Source organism: Sciurus vulgaris, assembly GCF_902686455.1.
Source record: "Sciurus vulgaris genome assembly, chromosome: 10".
Classification (NCBI taxonomy): Eukaryota; Metazoa; Chordata; class Mammalia; order Rodentia; family Sciuridae; genus Sciurus; species Sciurus vulgaris.
In genome coordinates, this window is record NC_136470.1 from 63,896,032 (window position 1) to 63,917,235 (window position 21,204).

A 21,204-nucleotide genomic window follows, 5' to 3' on the forward strand; every position below is an offset into this window, starting at 1 on the left:
TGAAGGTCCCTCAGCTGTTAGTGATATGAGAACCTCATTCCAGGCCTGCAACTGTCATGGCTCTTCTCTAGATAGAACTTAATGACAAGGAAAGAACAGTTTCGTGGGGGCTGGCTTCTTGTTCCAGAGCTGAATTTGCCTTCGTTTCCTGAAATTTAAAGCTGTTGGCTGTGATTGGTCAACATTTGTCCTGAAATTCACAGTCAGAGAATATGCTACATAACTTGAATATTGCCACAAACTTGGGTCCACCTGTGAGAATTCACTCTCAGTGTAGTTAAGACTTGTCTTCCTGGAGCCTCTCTTTCCTAGTACTTATACTTTGCCGTGCCATGAAGACAAGAAAAAATGGGACAGTGTTAGGGATGCTGAGCAGGCATTCTTGAAAGGGAACAGACATATTATCACAAGCTAAGTAAGCATCCTAAAATGAAGGGGCTAGGTTAAAGAGGATTTTGTATGACTTTCCAGTCCTGAAATCTTAGGGACCGGTTAGTGGTGGAAAATACTGAATGCCGAGATCACTCGCTCATTTGTGCATTCATTCATTTCCCGAATCCTCTTGATTTCCTTCACTCTCATGGTTTCTCACTCATCCTTTAGTGCCTTCAACAATATTCTCAGTAACCTGGGCCATGTGCTTCTGGGCTTCCTGTTCCTGCTGATAGTCTTACGCCGGGACATTCTCCATCGAAGAGCCCTGGAAGCCAAGGACATCTTTGCTATGGTGAGGACAGTGTGGGCAAATCAGAGGTAGGAGCTGGGAATGACCATGATTCCAAACAGGATCTGCAATGGGGAGGGGCATCTGGCTTGATGCCGGGATGATATTTTATGTGTAATGAGCCACATGAGGCCGGAAGCCTAGGCTTTCATATTCTGTGGGCACATCACTGACTACTAGTGTCCTTCTTTTGACCTACCTTTTTCCTTTTTCAGGAGTACGGGATTCCCAAACACTTTGGTCTCTTCTATGCTATGGGCATCGCACTGATGATGGAAGGGGTGCTCAGTGCTTGTTACCACGTCTGCCCTAATTACTCCAATTTCCAGTTTGGTAATTAGAATTTATATCAACTACAAAGATTTGAGTTATAGGAATCTTATCCTGGTACCTTTCCAATAATGCTAAACTCAACTTGCAGGAGTTAAAAGGCCTTTTGTGTGAGCTGAAGTGACCTGACAGCACCTCACCACAAAGCATGGTTTCCGTGTATTTTACCACTTTTTCTTTTCACCATCTTTTAGACTGGAAAATACTCGATGCTGAATGATAATCCCATGGAGAGATCTAAAGGAAGACAATGGGCTAAGCATTAGGCATCAAGAGAGGTAGAATCCATTAACAGACTTCTGGAATAACTTGGCCTAATTGAGCAATTAGACTGCTCTGGAGTAAAAATGATAGAAAACCCAATTCGGATTGGGTTAAGTAATAAGGACATCTAACAGCTCACGGAAAATACAGAGGTAGAAAAGGCTTGTGGTTGATTTATCTGTTGAGTCCCATTCCATTTCTCTTTGGAATGAATCACTTTGGTTGTGCACAGTCAATATGTTGGTTTTACACTAATTTCACTCATGGTGGCAAAAGTAGTGATAGCAGGTGCTGGCTTCACATCACCATTGTCCAGGTCCAGAGGGGCTTTTAAGCTGGTTTCCAGGGGCCTTCATTGAAGAGCAAGGAAACTTCAAGAAACCCTCAGACAATGTTCCCTCTCACCTCAAGAGCTCATTCCTGAAGTATTCACTAAGTGCTGGTTAGCCCAGGCCTGGGTTGCTACACCAATCAGCAAAGGAGGTGTGATTTCCTTTAGACCAATCAGACTCATCCCTGGAACCAAGAGCAGAATTAGCCAAGGGGCCTGAAGGATGTGCATTTCTAAATTGGAAGGGTAAATACTGAGTCAGTATTGAGGTGCTATTAAAAGGGGAGGAAGGGAAGAGTTGAACCGGCAACCAATTAACGGTGTTGCCAACACTCTAGGGTAAAAAAATTTTAAATGGTCATTTTTATGTTTGTTCTCTGATCTGTGGCTGTGAGAACACCACTAAAATCCTGTAACATTTAATCATTTTAAATTAGAAAATACTTTTAATAGAGAAAACTACAGAATATCATTCACCACTCTGAATGAAAAAAAGTCATCACTTTTAAGTATTTGCCTTAGACCTACATTTTAAGAAATAAAGTGTTGTGATAGAATTGAACCATTTTGAACCGAAATTCATTTTTCGACGTTTTCCCCAGAGGCAACAACTATGATTAATTTGATATTTATCCTTCTAGTTAATTTTTATATGTTATTACATTCATAGTAAATTAATGTTAATTTATCACATGATTTTTCACCCTTTGCTCATTCAACATTTTCAAGATTTATCCAAACCGAATCAAGAACAGGGACTTCATTCATTTTTAAGGATTATCATATTCTATTATAAAAGAGATCACATTAACTCCTCCATTGAGCAACATTTAGATGTTGCTGATATTTTGCTATTATACACATTACTGCAATGAACATTCTTGTAAACGTCTCCTTGTGCAAATGTGAGAGAGGGTCCCTGGGAGACCTAAAAGTAGAATTTTGTGAGTCACCTGTGTATGCATCTTCTATTTTGCCAAAATTTAACAAATTTCTCTTTAGAGTATTAATTACTATTCCCACTAGCTGTGTGAGTTTCCATTTCCCCCACACCACCCTTAACTTATGTTATTATCAGACATTTCATTTATTAGCCAAGTTTTGAGTGATAGAGGGTATTGCATTGTCATTCTGCTTTGCATTTTCCCTTTTCTAACTCAGCTAAACTACATTTGGTGACTAGCTATTTTTCATCACTAAGCTATAAAACCATGTGTGTGTGCACACACACATGCAATAATCAATGAGGTTATATTTCAGGGTGCTGAGAGCAACTTCCTACACCCACCTGACGTTCATCTTACTATCACACTGCCTAAACTGTCACCATTGGGGATTCTTTTGCTATCACTGTTGAACATCAATGTTTAAAAAGCAAATACCCTGCAAGTAGAGCCAGTTGATTGTTATCCTATTACATATTTTTCTTCTGAGAGCCAAGAACAGCCTTGAAGCAGGGGTTAGGAGTGGAGTACATGGGGTCTGCCTACAGAGCGCACCTAGAGATCTTCACACAGTCTGAAGGCAGCAAATACTCCATGACTGAAGTGAGGGGGTACTCAGAGTCTGAAGAAAACTCTAAAGCGTGTCATCAGTCTGACACCCACTGAACCTCTGTCTCCACTCCTCCTCTGGGTCTTTAGACACCTCCTTCATGTACATGATCGCTGGCCTCTGCATGCTGAAACTCTATCAGACTCGCCACCCGGACATTAACGCCAGCGCCTACTCTGCCTATGCTTCCTTCGCCGTGGTCATCATGCTCACCGTCCTCGGAGTGGTGCGTCCCTCTCCACCTCCTTCGGTCTGACTCTCAAAAAGTGCTCTCTTGGGAGTCATTTTGTATTGTTTGTTTGTTTGTTGCACCTCGGGTTCACAGGTTTCTGTTTACAGTAATCTTTGGTTCACGCTCATCCTGGTTCCACTCAAGGCACTCTGATTACTCAGCTGGTTATTTCTAACAGTGTGACAGGCTCCTGTAAAACCTCCCCCGGATCGTTTTACTATTAAGCTGGGGCCTGACTCATGGGAAATTGGTATCGAGATATCCCAGCTAATTTTGGAGAGACTAACCTAAAAGAACAGAACCCACTTTCTGAATGTGCCTGGGCCACAGTGTTAATTGTCTTCAGTTATTTGAAGGGCGTTAGCCCTTCATTAGACCCACAGCCCCATTATTGTTGCCATTCAGCTGCCTTCCCCCATTTCTTTTCCATTTCCATTTGGTCAAGTAGCCCTTCTTTTTCCTGCCCACTGTGCAGAAAGATCCCTGTGAGTTCCAAGAAGGGGGAAAAAACAAAACGCACAAAAGGCTCAGTTTTCCACTCCTTCAGTATGCCTCAGAGAGTGATTTTAGTGAGTTCTCAGAAGGCCCCAGATCAAGGTAACCTCCATCTTTACTCCTAGGTATTTGGAAAAAATGACGTGTGGTTCTGGGTCATCTTCTCTGCCATCCATATTCTGGCCTCTCTGGCCCTCAGCACCCAGATCTACTACATGGGTCGTTTCAAGATAGGTGAGTCACCTATTTTTCTGTAGTGAACACCTGAATTAAATTTCCCTGAAAACGCAGGCATTGCCTTCACCCTAAATTAAAGTGTGACAGGTCATCATGTCTACATGCACTGAAGTCTGTGCTGTGTTTAATTCTCGCCAAGAGATTCCTCTCCCTTATAGGATTGAATTAGCTGTTACCACTAGTTTTGTTTTCAGCTAGAGAACTAAGCTTACTACACCTCTGAGCTGAGGCACATCTCCAGCTCCCAGCTGCAAACACCATATAGTCCACCATACTTTGAAAGTTCATTTGTAGAATGGAATGTTCATCATACCACTAGTCCCTCCTAGAGGAGCATTTTTCCATTTACAGCATTCAAAAATGTGCATTCTTCTAACTATGCTAAAAGGTTGTCAAGAATGAATTTTATAGAATTTCCAGGCTCTAGGGTGAGAACTTCTTGAGACAAGAAGAGCCAGGGCACCTGCTTAACTGCTGGGGACAGTGTAAACTGTTCAGGGAGCCCTAGTGTTTTGAGTGTTTGTAATTTGCTGTTCAGTTGTCTTATGTTAGAGGAAGTTCAAGTTATTTAGAGCATTTACATTTAAAAATTCATTTTAAGGTGCAGAAAGTCAAAATTAAATTCTTATGTATATTTTAAGATATATCATTATACGTAAGCATAGACCTGCCCTAATGTTCACAGAGCCCAGGGAATGAATGCAACCTAAAGCTCACTCACCATATATGTGAAAATTTCAAATTTATAAAGCAGACTCAAAGTTATTAAATATGAAAAAAAAAAGAAGGGAAGGAAGGCAGAAGGAACTGGGAATATAGGTCAGTGACAGAGCATGTGTTTAGCATGCACAGGGCCCAAGGTTTGATCACCAGCACCAAAATAATAATAATAATAATAACAATAACAACAACAATAATAATTTTAAAAGAAAGGACTAAAAAACAAACTGGTAAATTTATCTTCATTATAACTTAGAAGGTCCAGGTTTCAATTTAGAATTTTGGGACCCTCAAAAGAACACTGCAGAACATAGCTATTCTTCCTGCCTCTGGTTCTGTTCTCTATCTTAAGGGACCTCTCAGATCTGCATAAAGAAATCCTTGTCCAATAGCAGTGTCCATCCACATCCTCCACAAATGGCCCTGCTTGCCTTCTTTGGACAGAGTTGTGCACTAATGGTGTCATCTGCCCTCAGGGAATATAAACCAGGGGAGGGGGCTGTGCAGGCCCTGACAGCAGGCCATGGTTATCTGAGAAGGGAATTTTTGGTTCCAGGAATCCAGAATGCAGTCCAGAAAAGGAAGGATTAGTCCCCTTACCCTGCAGACTTCTCACTCATGGGGGAATGAAGGTCCTCTAAAATAAAGGACCCTTTGGCCCAGGCTAAGAACAATTCAATACAAACAAATGACCTGAAGTCTAGAAGATCAAATAAGATACATTCTCATGTTGGTAGTTTAATTTTCCCTTTGGGCATGGTAAGTTGATCTACCCTTAGCATTAATGAATGCCCCAGTGACACTTGCTGGTTGTGTAGAACACTTGATGAGTTGCTCTGGTCATGTCCCATCTTCCAGAACAAAGGTGAGTGAAGTCATGTAAACCAAACTTTGAGAAGGAAAATACACTAGAATGTTGTCATTCTGGTTTCTCCTAGAATTAGAAAAACAAAATAGCTTGAAAACAGACATAGGTAATGGTGATGACTACCACCATGGTCATGCTATCCTAATGGATATCCTAATGGTCCTGATGGGACCAATGGTAATGCAATATTAAATTAGTTTGCCTTTTAAACAAGAAGGAATTTCATATGTTATATTATGATCATGTAATAATTTACAAGGGTCCCAACAGGAAAATGATGTCACACACGAAGATTGATAAGGGTTTATTTTTACAAAGGGACTGGTCACAAGACGTGAGTCGGGTAGAGGAGAATGAAAGGGGCAACACAGTGACCTGGGGTTACTGGCATTGAGCTTTAACCATCCATAAGCCCCAAAGGACAGGGAGGAAATGGTTACCAAATGTGTCATGGATAGGAAGTCACTCTGAGAGGAGCAGTGACCTCCAGTGATAGACGCAGTCAGTCTTAGGGAGCCTCACAGGGAGAGTAGCAGGGAAATAACTGCTCTGAGCTCATTCTCCTTCCTCTGCCCTTGGTGTCTTGCCAGGGCTCCCCATTGTCTGCATCCAAGGACAGTAAGAGACCCCACTGTAATAATACAGAAGGTCAGCCTCCCCAGCAAGGTGCAGGAGAAAGAGATAGGCAACAGGAAAATGGCCAGCATAGGGTTGAAATAATTATGTTCAAGTTCTATGCCCAGGGCATCTTTCCCAGGTGGATACAGATTTACCAGAGTTAGAAGGAAAGCTTACTATTTCCTTATGACAATGATTATGTTTAAAGTTAGTCCGAATGTCAGAAGGTGATTAGTGGACAGTGTCTGAACCCACTCCCACCTCTCTACCCATTTCCTATGCTACCTTTGCTTTCTAAATACATGTGGTCCTCAGACCACACAAGAAAATAATCATAGACATAGGAAAGACAGCAGAGATGAGACAGAATATTTCATAAGTAGGACAGAAAGTCAGAGCTACCTGCCCAGATCACAGCTGTGTCTCTTAGTCCCAGAGCCCTGGAAAAGGACCTCAAGGATTGCTCATGAGAGAGGAAGGAGTATAAATTGTAATTCACGCACAAAAGTAAACAGGAACAGAGAAAAGTCTTCATCCACTCAAGGAGTAAATTTCCGATTATTTGAGATAGGCAGAAAGATTCTGTATTCTTTATGATGAGAAACTTTATAATTGAAAAATAAAATTATAGTCACCATTTTAAGAAAATAACAAAATGACCAGTAGTTTACCTTTTTGGCTTCTTTCTTACAAATCATTTCTTTCTTTCTTTTCTTCTCTGCCTCCCACTGATTCAGATGTGTCTGACACAGGTAATGTTCCACCATCCTTCCCAATGTTCTAGATTGTTTCCTTATCAAAGATACCCCCCAGGCTGTCTGTCAACTCTGCTCCCTGGACAGGTCAGGCAGGATCTGTTGTGGTGGGGTGGAGGGAGGCTCAGAGCTAAGGCTGAACTTCAACCCATCTCTTCTGGGTTGTCACATAGGCAGGCCCCTCACTTCTCGTTAAATTCAGTGTAGGGATAGCCTTAAGAAGGAGTATAATTCTCATTCTCTAGATATTTTTTGTTTTGTTTTGTAATGGGGTCTCACTATGTTGCCCAGGATGGACTTGAACTTACAATCCCCCTCCCTCATCACCCCAAGTAGCTGGGATTACAGGCATGAAGTAGCATTCTCAACAGAACTAGGAAGTGTACTCCTGAAATTATTACTCTAGGCAGATCCAGTGTTGCATTTGATGTCAATGATGTGGGCAAACTCACATAAAGACAGCCCCACCTTTGACCTTGACCCTGTTCAGTAGCAATTATAACACATGTACACTTATTAATTTTTTATCTTTCTTTTGCAGGATTGCATTTTTTAAAACTTCCATGTCTTTTTCTCCTCAACTTACATTCTTTTGAGTCTTTTGACTATTGCTTCAGTGCAGATAAACTTTCTGAACACACTTAGTACAGCCCAGAATCCCTTGGTTCAGTTTTCACTAACTCATAACCACACTAAGAAACAGAGATGGAACCTTCACAAGTTAAGATTTCCCACTATCTAAGGAAAACCAAAATTTAAGGTTGATTGGAGGGGTGGGGGACCCATGACATCTCTGTTGTGAAGGAATCACCTTTGGAGCAAACTGTGAACAAAGGGAAACCTAGCTCAGGGAAACAGAATAAGGGCCACCAAGCCACCCATGTTATTTGCAGGTGCTTATTATTCATGTCCATCTTGCTTTCTGCTCTGATATGCATAGATATGTCATCTCCTCCAAGACAACACTTTATGAATTGCTAACCTATTAGTTACAAAGCATTCTAGTGCATTTTCATAAAGTGAAGACTATACCATTCCAGCCCCCAAAGCTTTGGCTCTTTCCCAGTGTTTGTGTTTTCTCTGACTAAGCCTATCATGGTGTGATTATGTCATCAGCAGATTTGGGAATTTTCCGGCGGGCAGCCATGGTGATATACACGGACTGTATCCAGCAGTGTAGCCGGCCACTGTACATGGTATGTGCGTGCTCCTGTGTTCCTTGGCCTTCTCCCAAAAAGTGGGGGAATGGCAGGAGGGACAGGCTTGGGGTAGTCACTCAAATCTCCAAAATCCAAAGGGCCAGATGGTCCAGAGTGGCTAGGGTCCAGTTAGTGGGGGAAGCATGTTGTTTACTCTTTTTCATAAATGCCAAGCTAGGATGGACCCATTTTTGTAAATAGAAATATTTGCTAGCCTATATGAAAGAAAATAAATAAATAAAACATTTAAGTAGTGTTAATTACTGTGGATGATCAAGACAGAGTGTCCCTATAAATAATCACCTAAAGAGGTACCCTTGTGAAATGACAGAGTGGGCTATTAATTTATTAACCAGGACAGCAGGTATAAACTAGGGTTATCCCAATCATACTGGGGCATGTGGTCACTCCAGTTACTTTCATTATACATTTCACATTAAGTATTTCTGCATTGTTTGATTTTTACAATGAGCAAAAACCATGGTTATTACTTGATGATTGAAATTAACTTTAAAAGTCCTCCCTTAGAGTTTTCAGCATATTGTCTACTTCTACACTGAACCTAGAGACCAGGGCCCTGGCCAGCTCTGTCTTGGCTTGCTGCCTAATGACCTTGGAAGGGCTACTTACCCACTCTGCGCCCCACTGCCTGAGCCTTTGCATAGTGCTTTGGTCAGCTCTAGTGATACATTTGGGCCTGCCACACAGGAATTCAACAAATATCTGCTTATAGTTTATAATCAGAATGATTTTTACATAAGAGAACATGGGAATCTTATAGCCCTCTAGAGCTTGGGTAGGAGCTACAAGCGCTAAAAATTTAAGGAAATTGAGGTTAGAGGATTTATTCAAGTGGAGAATTTAAAAACCCATTAAGACCTGTGAGTATATTGAGAGTTATGCATGTTTTAGCTGCAATCCAGGAGGGGCAATTAATGTTTTGTTTGTTGTTGTTTTATACTAAGTGGTGCTTAGAGCAGTTTTAGGTTCACAGCAAAATTGAGCAAAAGGTACAGAGATTTTCTGTATCCCCTCTGCTCCTACATATGCACAGTCTCCCCCACTGTCATCATCCCCAACAGAGCTGTCCATGGGTTACAACCAATGAACCTACATTGACACATCATCTCTCTACCCACAGTTTGCATTAGGGTTCACTCATGTTGTGCATTCTGTGGGTTTTAACAAGTATTTAATGGCATGTACTCACAATTGTCCATAGAGAGGGCACTGCCCTGAAAGTCCTCTGTACTCTGCCTGTTCATCAATCCCTCCCTTCTAACCTCTGCCAACCACCGATATTTTTATTGTCCCCACAGTTTTACCTTTTCCAAAATGTCATATAATTGGAATTAACTAGTGTGTAGCCTTTTCAGGTTGACTTCTTTCACTTAATATCATGCATTTAAGCCTCCTCCGTGTCTTTTCATGACTTGATAACTAGTTTCTTTTTTAGTGCTGAATAATATTCCATTATCTAAAGACTGGTTATCCATTCACCCACTGAAGGACATCTTGGTTGCTTCCAAGTTTTGATAATTATGAATAAAGCTGCTATAATAAATGTGTGCAGGTTTTTGTGTGGACATAAGTTTCCAGCTCATTTGGGAAAATACCATGAAAGCAATTGCTCTATCATATGATAAGCATGTGTTTAGTTTTATAAGAAACTGCCAAATTGTCTTCCAAAGGAGCTGTATCATTTTGCATTTCCACCAACAATGAATGAAAGTTCTTATAGTTCTATACCCTCTCAGCATTTGGTGTTGTCAGTGTTTCGATTTGGGCAATTCTAATCAGTGAATTAATGTGTGTGTGTGTGTTTTTTTTAAATAAAGATATTTCCTCCAAGTTGGGAGGATCACCTTTAAAGACAGAAAATTGCTACTTTTAAATAGTAAATAAGTGGCCATGGAAATTAAAGTACAATTACTTAGTACCTAAAAGTTTGAAGTACTATGCAAAGGAGCAGGAACAGATAGTGAATAAATCTCTACCAAAGCAATTACCCTTTAAGATGCACCAGTCCTTTGTATTTTATCCTCTAATCAGTAACTTGGTGTCTCGACTGTGTGTTGTAGAGACCAGAAGCCTGGGAGTTGCAGGGCCTTCTGGGAGTCAGAGTAATGGGTACCAAACTAACTCCTACAGTGGTCCTGACTTTTGCAATGGAGGCTACCAAATAACACAAACCAGAGAACATGTCCTCAATCACAAAGCACTGGTGGCAGAAATCTAACTACTTGGTACTCAGCACTCACCACCAGCTCACTCTGAGAAGCCGGTCCAGCTGCCAGCTCCACTGAGCCGTGGGGGAAACAGCCAGCATCCTACTTTGCTGACCACATTTCCTTTTCTTTTCTGGGGACAAGGTCATGTCTGCAGACAGGGGCCTTGCCCTCTAGTCCTTGTAGAGGCTTAGTGTCAGGTGGTAGGCAAGGCTTTCTTAGAACCACAGAACATTCTGGTCAACAAGGCAATTGTTTTCCCATGGTTGATGCTTATACAACAGTGTTTAAAAATAAAATAAGCAGCCTGTGTCCTCTCATTTGCTGTTTTCTTTCCTCTTTTCCAGGATAGAATGGTGTTGCTTGTTGTAGGCAATCTGGTTAACTGGTCCTTGTAAGTAGTCTTAGAAAAATAGGTTTTTGTCTTTATTAAAATCTGTAACACTGTGGTTTAACTTTCCTTGACTGTCATTTTTACAAAGAAATCTGAAATTCAGGAGTGGGTAAGCATATGCTTGCCCTAGAGATTTGATTAAAAGATTTGTTTTTGTTTTTGTTTTCTTTTCCCTGCAAAGAAACACTAAAGTACCAAATCACTGTGTCTAAAGCATTGATACAGTGATTGAGGTCATTTGCTCAAGAAGACAAACATCTATGTGAACAGATCAGATCAGATGCATGGATGAATGAATGGACAGATAGATTATGCCCATAGGTGCAAAGATGATATATGATTTTAAATTATTTTGTAGAAACTTTCTGTAAAAGCTATCCCATAGGTATTCTTTTTGGTAGAATTTTGGTAGTACATCTGTCTGTTAGAGAGAGAGTGAGAGAAAGAGAGAGAAGGATCATAAGAGCATGTCTTTTTCCTATTTCTTTCTTTTCCTCTTGGTCTCTTTATTCCTCCTCCACCTTTATCATTCTTCTTCCTCTTTTTGTCCCTTGTCATCCCTTGGCCTTTTTTCCTCAAAGGCCTTTTTTCCATAATAGAAGAGTACAATACATAAATATTTTGGGTAGCTGAAATTATTTTGTGCAACCTATTCTCACTTTGAACGTGTGAGATATTTTATCGATAACTCAAAAATAAAGAAGTAATTTTAGTTGCTTTTGTTTATGTCTCTTAGCTGATATGTTTCTCTGGGTCAGTGACCTTTGATAGAAAAATGATTGTCTGCTCTTGGCACACATTAAGACATGTGAAGGAATGAAGAAAAAGACAGACCTTCAGAATCAACCCGAAAGAATTAGCTGGGACTGTGAGCATGTGCCACTGTGCTCCACCTGCACCGACCTCTTAATAATGAACAACCCATGACTGTGACCCCAGGGACTCAGAATCATATGGCTCATCTCTGCCTCACACACAATCAAAACCAAACCTATGATCTGCTCACAAGATAAGATAAATGACCTCTCCTTAGACACCTCTGTTAGCTATCAGGGTCTACAGATGTGCGAGGTGCTATAACACACTAACACTGTGATTACCTTGTAGAGGGCTCCTCCCTCTCAGTAGCTCCACAAAGACATGTAATAAGTTGGTATGAATGGTGTTTTAAAGAGAATCACTTTCCTATGATCCTGAAGAAGAATAGTGTGTGTGTGTGTGTGTGTGTGTGTGTGTGTGTGTGTGGTGTGTGTGTGTGTTGCGTGTATGTGTGTGTCTATACAGAGAGGTATGAAGTACCCACATATATGTATATATGTATACATGCATGGGTATAGACATGTATATACATTTGTGTACACACAGAAATATGATTACCAAATGTATACATATATATGTATGTCAGTATGATTAACTAGAAAGAAATCAAGAATGTAAAGCGAATGTGGAAAAAATGCTAATAATTGGCAAATCTGAGTAAAGGCTATGCAAGAGATTTTTAGTTTACTGAAGATTTCAAAATCTAGAAGGAGGAAGTTTCCTGTATTATAAGTTAGTTTGGATGCAAAGGGAACCAAATGAGAGTCCATTAATATCAGGTTTACAGTTAACATAGTTAGTAATAAATTTTGAGAGATATGTAGAACCTTTCTTCAGAAAATTCAATTGCTTTATTAGGAGATATAAAGGAACAATTAACTAAATAAAAAAAGAGGTATCAGGGTCTGGGTAGGAAGGCTAACTGTTGTAAAGATATCTGTTCTCAAGTTAAGGTATAAATTTAGACTTAGAGCTAGAATTAAATTAATGGGATTTTATTCTAAAATCTTTTTGCCTAGTTAGATGAAAATTTCAAAGACCCCTGAAAAGTAAGATAAACAGAAGAAAGGAAGGGCAGAGAGGTATAATGACAATCTCAGCATTATCCAGTACTATCATTACTTTATCATTACTTTTGGTTTGATACATTACTTTCTATCATTACTTTCAGAAACTTTACAGTTTCTAGCATTGCTTTTTTAAATGATAGAAATGTTCTGCACTACCTTGTCCGGTACAGGAACTACTACTACTGAGAACTTGAAATGTGTCTACTGTGATAAGGAACTGGATTTTCGATCTAATTTAGTTTTAACTACTTTAACATTAAATAACCACATGTGGCTACTACATGTGATACTACAGGTTAGCCTAATCAGTACTATGAAGGTATTCATTTATTCATTGCAGAATTGTTGATGATCATGAAAAACTGAAGGATGCTGGAGAAACCAACCAGAGAGGGAAAATAACTGTGTGCAGCACATTTACTTATGTGAATTTTACATAGTCATTAGAAATGAATGTTTTGAAGATGTAGTAATTTAAAAGTTCAGCGTATAGTTACATGTCACACAATGACATTTTAGTCAGCGGAGGACCACATTCAAACAGTGGTCCCATACGATGATATTGCCTAGTGAGGTAGCAGCTGTCCTTAGGTTATGTGAATACACTCCATGATGTTTGCACAGTGCCCAAATTGCCTAATGATGCATCTCTCAAAACATTCCCATCATTAAGTAATGCATGACTGTATGTTAAAGTGGGTTTTTTAAATGAACTCCCCCCACTCAAAAATGAAGTAGGATAGGAAAAAGACAATGATGTAAGAAGTCCACCTTCTCCACTACAAATGTTTCTTCCCATGTCCCCAGTGCCCTCTTTGGATTGATCTACCGGCCCAGAGACTTTGCATCGTACATGCTGGGCATCTTCATCTGCAACCTGCTGCTGTATCTGGCCTTCTACATCATCATGAAGGTAAGTGCAGGTGCAGGGAGCTGGCAGTGCCCCTGCCTGGCAGCAGCTATGGCCCCAGCTTTACTGCTGCTGTGTCTCCCCAACAGCTTCGCAGCTCTGAGAAGGTCCTTCCAGTGCCACTCTTCTGCATTGTGGCCACCGCTGTGGTATGGGCTGCCGCCCTGTATTTTTTCTTCCAGAATCTCAGCAGCTGGGAGGTGAGCAGTTCTCTTTCTATCTTTCCTTTTTACTTTCCTACCACCCTCTTTATTGTGCCTGCTGCTTTTAATCTGTTTTACCTTCTCTAAGTTGAAAGCTTCCTCCAGAAGGGATGGGTTTTATTTTATTTTTGTGTGTGTGGTGCTGGAGATTGAACTCAGGGCTTCATGTATGCTAGGTAAGCACTCTACTACTGAGCTTCAAGTGATGGGTGTTAGTATCCACACAGAAATGCTCAACAATGACATGGGCTCATCATTTTCAGGGTAACACTTTATAAGTTTGTAAACCTACAGACACTGCACATTCAATCTTCACTATGTGTTGTATGATGATTCTGTTCCCAGTAAAGTTTTAATGTGTGCAAAAACCTTGATGAGTGTATCTTCTCTGTCTTTCTCATCACCATCCTGATCCACTTACCAACAAAAACCAAGGGGTTGGGAGAGGTTGGGGTTGTTTCTACATCCACTCCAGGATAGGAAAGCTGAGGTCTTGGAAACCAGCACTGTATCTGAGGCACATCACGGGACAAAGTCTCAGCTCTCTATCATGGCAACAACTACAACTGATTTTAGAACATTTTTTCATCCCAGAAAGAAACTCCTTAACTATAAGCGGTCACTCCCATTTCTCCCCGATCAGCAACATGAATTTACCTCTGAACATTTTATATAAAGGTAATCAAATAACATGTGGCCTTTGAGTCAGGCTTCTTCACTCAGGATAAAGTTTCCTAGGTTCACTCAGCTGCAGCTGTATCAGTACTTCATATCCTTTTATTGCTGAATAATATCTCACTGTGTGGATACACCACATTATGTATGCATTCACCCGTTGATGGACATTTGGGCTGTTTCCACTTCTTGACTTATGAATGATGCTGTGGACGTTTGTGTACAAGTTTTTGTGTGCAGGTCTGTTTCCTTGGAAGCTAACTTTTCGAGTTATCTAGTAGCATCTTTTTCGCTTTCTGGACGTGAAACCCTGAAACAGTTGAATTGTGGGAATCTTGCCCATATCCTACCTCGCCTTCCTCCAGGGAACACCAGCCGAATCGCGAGAGAAGAATCGTGAGTGTATCCTGCTGGATTTCTTTGATGATCACGACATCTGGCACTTCCTCTCAGCTACTGCCTTGTTTTTCTCATTCTTGGTGAGTTTATCCTGTCTTTTTGTTTCTTTTTCTCTTTACATTCTTGTCTTTTCTTTTCCACTCTTCCTTACATCTCTTTTATATTCCTCTATAATTTCCCTTTTCAGTTTCTCATTATAATTCAACATGCAGATCATTTTCTTTTTTAAGAATATTGAATCTCTATTTTCATTTTGCTTTTACTTTCCAATAATTTAGACAGAGTGACTAAAAAAATTATCTTCCTAACTAACACAGTCTAATGGTTATTAGACTCATTCATATGCCCAGAATTCCCCCCAGAAACCACTCTTGGCATTTCCCACGTTGGCTTATTCCTTCTCTTCCCACTCCTCCACTCTCACTTAATATTCCATGAATGATTTACAGATTCCTAGAGTGGATCAGGGCATCTGCCAGGCCTATGTTGGCTTCTAACAGTCTATGCCAAATCTCTCCTATAGTTCCTCTATTTTCTGCCCAAATCCTTTCCCAGAAGCCATGCATATTTATGTCAACCTGGGACGATAGCTCCCAGCAGTCTATAATCCTGTTTTTCACCTTTCTGAATTAAAAGTCTGGCATGCCTACACACAGGTTCAGTAGACACTATCACTGGACTCGTTCCCAAAGCATCCACTTTAAGCAGTCTCAGGCTGGCCATACTACCTCCAGAGTGGAGCAGGGCTACCCCCTAGTGTCAAATTTGGGAAGTTCAACTAATCTGTACGAATATTCCTTAGGACTTTATCATAGTCCCATTTTGTTTTGTTTTTTAACTTTTTGAAAATTTGTTTTAATTAGTTATGCATGAATGATAGTCCTGTTCTTGAGACAGACAACAAAATGGAGTTAGGGGTTCTATATGGGGAAAGTGGTGAAGAAGGGAACTAAAAATGGAGGAGGAGGTTCCGTTTCTTATAAAGCAATACTCTGGGCAAAAAGACTTCATTTTCTTTAAGTCTTGACCTAAATGTCACTTTCTAAGTGACTTCATAGGCCACTCTGTAAATATTTTGCCATATCCAATCCCTAGTTGAATTTTCATTCTTAGCACATACAGCTTTCTAACATACTGTGATTTACCCATACATCTGTTTCATGTCTAAAGCCATCTCTTGAATGGAAACTCCATGAGGGTGGGATATTTCTCTCTAACCCCAAGCTACATCTTCAGCATCTAAAATAACCTATAATAAACTCTCATAACTATTTAAATTAATTAATAGATTAACTATACAGTTATATTAAGTGCTTGTTATGAGCAAGACATTGCAGAGAACCACAGAAGACTGGAAAACAATTCAGGAAACAGTTTTTACTCTGTGGGGATCACAAAGGAGGGACATGGTGTGGCTGTGACTGAACATTCCTAATATTCATTTCATTTCTCTGTCTCTCTCGTCTCAGGTTTTGCTAACTCTGGATGATGACCTGGATGTGGTTCAGAGAGACCAGATCCCTGTCTTCTGAGCCTCCAGCATTAAGAGGCGGACAGCAATTGATCCATCTTGGTGCTGTTTCTTGAAGAATACAGTGACTGCAGCAATGTGCCCACTGCCAAATACTCCACCTGACTCTGTGGAGTCAACTCTTGTTCACACAGGAAGGAGAGGAGCTGGGGGAGATCTAAACCCTATAAGAAAGGAAGCCACAGCTGCAGACAGAGGCAAACCCTGAAATGCTGAGATACACCCATCTGTGTCTGTGCTTGCAACACAGAGAGTCAGACACAGGCAACAGCTGCATGACAGTCAATCCACTGTCTGGGACCCTCCCACGCTCACCTGACATTTTATCAGAACATGGCTACACTCTTCCCTGAGCCACTGTCATGCCTCAAAAGGCCAGCTGCTTGGATTTCCTGCCTAGAAACCCTGGTGTGGGCTTCACACCTCTGTGAGTCCCACTGCTGTGGATGTCCAAAGCACCATCTTGTTTCTCCAAGGTCCATGAGAACGTGCTTCTTCAGAGTATTGTGGAAAGGATGCAGAGGTGGGCCAAAGCCCCACCCCGCTGGAATGATTTCCTGGTAGCACCAGCTAGTCACCTCTCAGAAGGAATACTGAATGTTTCCCCAGGCTCCTAACACCATGAGGACTCAGAATTATGCATTGTCACACTGCTCTGAACAGGAAACCATCACTGGGACCAATGCCTGGGTGCTTATCTATTCTCAGAGTCTTCATCTTACTGCTGTGTTGACCCTTTACTCTGGCTTCACCTTCTTGGAAAGACCTTGTTACTCCTTAGACCCACTCATCTCTAAGATGGGAGGAGAAATGAGAAAATCTCTTCTGGCAGTAGGAGGAGCAAGAAAAATGGCTTGAGACTGGAGACATCAGGCAGACAGGCCTTGCCTTGTGAACTACTGGAGCAAATCAGTGAAGCAACAGTGCTTTCTGAGTCTCCAATTCACACAGCTTAGTTCTGTGCCCACATGACCTTTGGCAGAGAAATAACTGCTCTAACCAGGGGCACCACTCTATGGTTCTCCACAACTGAACCCCTCAACTGGCATGATCAAGGTTCCAGACTTTTTCCCTGAAGTTTTCAGACGTTACTCAGGATGAACACAGTTTCCTCTGCCTCTCCGGTTGCAAAGAGTACAGCTAATTGAGCATTGTGTCTTGTTGTACCTGCCTCCCCCCAGCATGGTGTTGAAAAGCTTAGCGTCCTGGTTCCCGTCTCACACTGTCTGGCAATTCTGACTCTGAGAAGTCCCATTTTAACCAAACTCCCTGTTGCTGCAAGTATGATGTAGTCATAAAATAGACATACAAATGTGTGCACCGAGTGTTTGCTGGTGCAATTGAAATCACATCTCATCTCTGCTTTCCTAGTCCTTTGTTAGAGAAGTGGATTGGGCATTCTTTAAACATGTTTTTTCTCTCTCAAATATTTGCATAATGTTCAAAAACATCCTTGGAAGTTTGAACAGCAAACTCTCCCTAAATTTTAAAAACACAAAGATGCTTCCTGTGAAATATTTTTTGTGTTCTTTCTAAAAAGCTCCTAAATTTGTAATTGCTCTTCTGTTATTCTTTATTCCTTAAAAATTTTTGGTTTCCATAGGTCACATGAAGGCCACCAATTCAATAGTTGTGTCATTCCAACATGTAAAAATAATTTTGAACCTGTTCCACTATGACTGACTTGGCATAAATTCTTTTACGGCACTCAATGAATCCACTAAAGACATATGAACGACAAAGTCCACCCAAGTAAGTAAATGTTTCCAGAAGCTTGTTCAGGAACAACATCAGTGAAAATGGGGAGGGCCCCTGCACAAAGGGCCAGACCGTGCTGCAGTATTCCTTGCTGTGTTCTGCTAATGTCTGTCTTGTACTATAAAGTCACACATTGTGGTCAGTTTTGTTCTCTGCAGCAGGACTAAGAACCCAGACCAAGACTGCTTTTATAAATATTAATTCTAAGTGTATGTGTTGCTAATTCTTTCTATAGCACCAATCTTGTGGTTGGAGGACATAAAAAAGTCATGGTGTTGCATCTCTGGGATTCATGTGAGTGCTAGGTAGAGGGAGCAGCCAGAGCTTAGTAGCTTCATGGTATATTTTTGGTAGGTAGCACAGTGCCTATGCTAACTTCTGCCTGTGCTCATGGACTTGGTGTTTCAAAACCAAAAGTCAGGCTATCTCTGGAGGCCAAGTTCAGTGGGAGGGTAACTGAGAAAGCAGCAACTCTGAAGAGGCTCTTGGCAGAACAAGCCCCAAAGGAATAAGAGCAATTTAACTGAAGCAGGTCAGAGATGTGGCAGCCAGAGGGTAAAACTGTGCACATAAAAAATGACCTCTTCACACCTCTGACAAATGGGGCTGGAGAGGCAGCCCCACCTGTTAGGCTGGATGGCTGAGGGATTAGCCTGGTTTTATTTTAGCAGCAAGACAAGCCAGTGGAAAACCAGAGACTATCAGGGGAAGGGACTTTCCATGACTGAAGGTCATCCCTGAGCCAGCTCCTTGGGGCAAACGGCACTTAATTTGTACCCCTAAGCATGGAACAGAAAGTTCTCATGGGGCCCCAAAATGAATGTCTCAGCAAATCAATACTCACATGTTTCTCATTCTGGGTGATGATCTATCTGATTAAAACTTAGGGGAAAGGGAGGACAACAATAAATCTTTTTCCTATAAGGAATAGTGAAGTCTGAAGAAGATTATGGAGTCAGACTTTAGGCTGAAAATATCCACCTACTCTCTGCGTGACCTTGAATAAGCTGCTAAAGCTCTCTGATTCTCAACTAGCACGTCTCCATGACATTACACTAGGATGACAAAGTTGTTGAAGACAGAGAAGGTCTTCAGTTCTGGCCCCCTGAATCCCACAGGGAGGCTGGGCAAGAGCAGAGCCTTGGGCTGTGCCAGGATCTCTCTCCTCTGGGGACTCACCATTGAGACTGTGCTCTGTTTCCTGTCTTCAGTTTCCTCCAAAGTAGTTGAGAGGCCTTTTCACCAACCGGACACCGCCCAAAGCTGTCAAATCTCCCATTTCAACTCCTCCTTTCCCTTTATTGGTTCATTTCACCATCTCTGACTCCTTTTTTTATTTTTTATTATTTTTTGGGTACTGGGGATTGAACTCAGGGGCACTCCACCACTGAGCCACATCCCCAGTCCTATTTTGTATTTTATTTGAGATAGGGTCTCACTGAGTTGCTTAGTACCTCGCTTTTGCTGTGGCTGGCTTTGAACTCGCAATCCTCCTGCCTTAGCCTCCTAAGCCACTGGGATTACAGGCCTGTGCCACCGCTCCTGGCACTGTCTCTGACTCTTAATATGCTTATTCCAACTACCATGAAAACCACTACCAAAGCAAGGGCAGAGTGGAAAGCCTGGCCAAGTGTACTGTCACACCTCATTGCTGCTGTCTCTGCCCTGGTGTCTCAACGGTAAGAAAACCTAGACTTTGTCCTCTGGAGTAACTACCTGTGGCTCAGGGAATGCCACCAATCCCCCACCCTTATCACTAAGTGCTCTGGAGGGCAAGCCCCAAGGTTCAGCCTGTGTGAAGGGGGCTCCAGTTCTCAGGTAATGAGACATGCCCTGTCAAGAAGAAGTGAGGTGGTCACTTGGGTTTTGAGGTGACCCACTATGACTCTCATGTCTCGTGGTGAAAGTAAAGAAAAGCACTGAATGTGAAGAAGCCACCTGTCCTGCTGGGAGCAGTGCCAAACCCTTGCTTACCATGATTCTGCTCAGCCAGTAGAGTGGGTTCAACACTGGAGGAGCCACGATCTATCTATGTGGTCAAGTGTATGCTCACTGTTAAGGCCCCACTGGCAGCATGGCTCCATGCCTGCTAAATCTCAGACCTTAGCACATGTGAATTCAAATAAGTATAGGAAGAGTCACTGATGACCTTGCCCCTGTGCAACCAGATCACAACAGTAATAACTTGGATGAGACTCCTCTGTCAAGAGATCCCTCCTTGATGGACTTTATGGGGGAACTTTAACATTGTATGTTTTTTCCAAAGTTTGGTCCTACCTATTCTTCTTGGGGGTACAAAGAAGACAAGGTGGGTACCATCGTTTACATAGAATCACCCTTTGCTCCCCCAATCTTGGAGAAATGGAGCTCTGCCCTCTTCTAAATACCTCTAGATGAGGAAATTTCATTGCTTTCTCCAAATCCTTAAGTTTTTAAGTTTGTCTCCATCCTGCATCCTTTGACTGCCTTAAAGTCATTTTCACCTAAGGCTTATCCATTTCATTGGAGATGAAAATAGCTGGCCATTATATTTTAATGTACATTAGCTTTGAAGTCATATTATACTTCAATCAAGTGCTAAATAGAGTGTAGGTATCTTATCTCATCTTGCAACATTGTAGTTATGATTTAGAAAACAACACACTTAAATAGTGAAAGATTTTCAAACCAGCAGAAGAGAAATCTGGTATACTATCCCAATGTGGCTAACTCCTGGGTCCCTCGCACTCACTGTAAATCTTGGCATTCTTTGTGAATCAAGACTGTTTTAGGTCTGGGCTGGGGATGTAGCTCAGTGGCAGAATGCTTGTCTAGCATGTGTGAGGCCCTAGGTTCATTCCCCAGTACTTCTGAAAAATAAATAAGTAAATAAACAAATAAATAGAAAGAC

General features: G+C 41.4%; 1 protein-coding gene across 5 annotated transcripts in view; it reads left to right on the plus strand.

Annotated features, from left to right (window-relative positions):
• The window catches only part of SIDT1 (SID1 transmembrane family member 1), a 101,563-nt gene extending 82,319 nt beyond the window's left edge, over window positions 1-19,244 (plus strand). For 2 of the 5 annotated variants that reach the window (XM_079155395.1, XM_079155399.1), the window contains exons 16-26: window positions 604-727; window positions 940-1,057; window positions 3,293-3,429; window positions 4,056-4,164; window positions 7,111-7,125; window positions 8,245-8,324; window positions 10,903-10,949; window positions 13,646-13,751; window positions 13,838-13,948; window positions 14,992-15,105; window positions 16,495-19,244. In XM_079155395.1, the coding sequence (XP_079011521.1) occupies window positions 604-727; window positions 940-1,057; window positions 3,293-3,429; window positions 4,056-4,164; window positions 7,111-7,125; window positions 8,245-8,324; window positions 10,903-10,949; window positions 13,646-13,751; window positions 13,838-13,948; window positions 14,992-15,105; window positions 16,495-16,557 (1,024 nt within the window). In that variant the 3' untranslated portion in view covers window positions 16,558-19,244. The remainder of the gene's footprint in view (window positions 1-603; window positions 728-939; window positions 1,058-3,292; window positions 3,430-4,055; window positions 4,165-7,110; window positions 7,126-8,244; window positions 8,325-10,902; window positions 10,950-13,645; window positions 13,752-13,837; window positions 13,949-14,991; window positions 15,106-16,494) is intronic. The other 3 variants (XM_079155396.1, XM_079155397.1, XM_079155398.1) reach the window with 3 other exon arrangements.
• The last annotated feature ends 1,960 nt before the right edge of the window (window positions 19,245-21,204 follow it).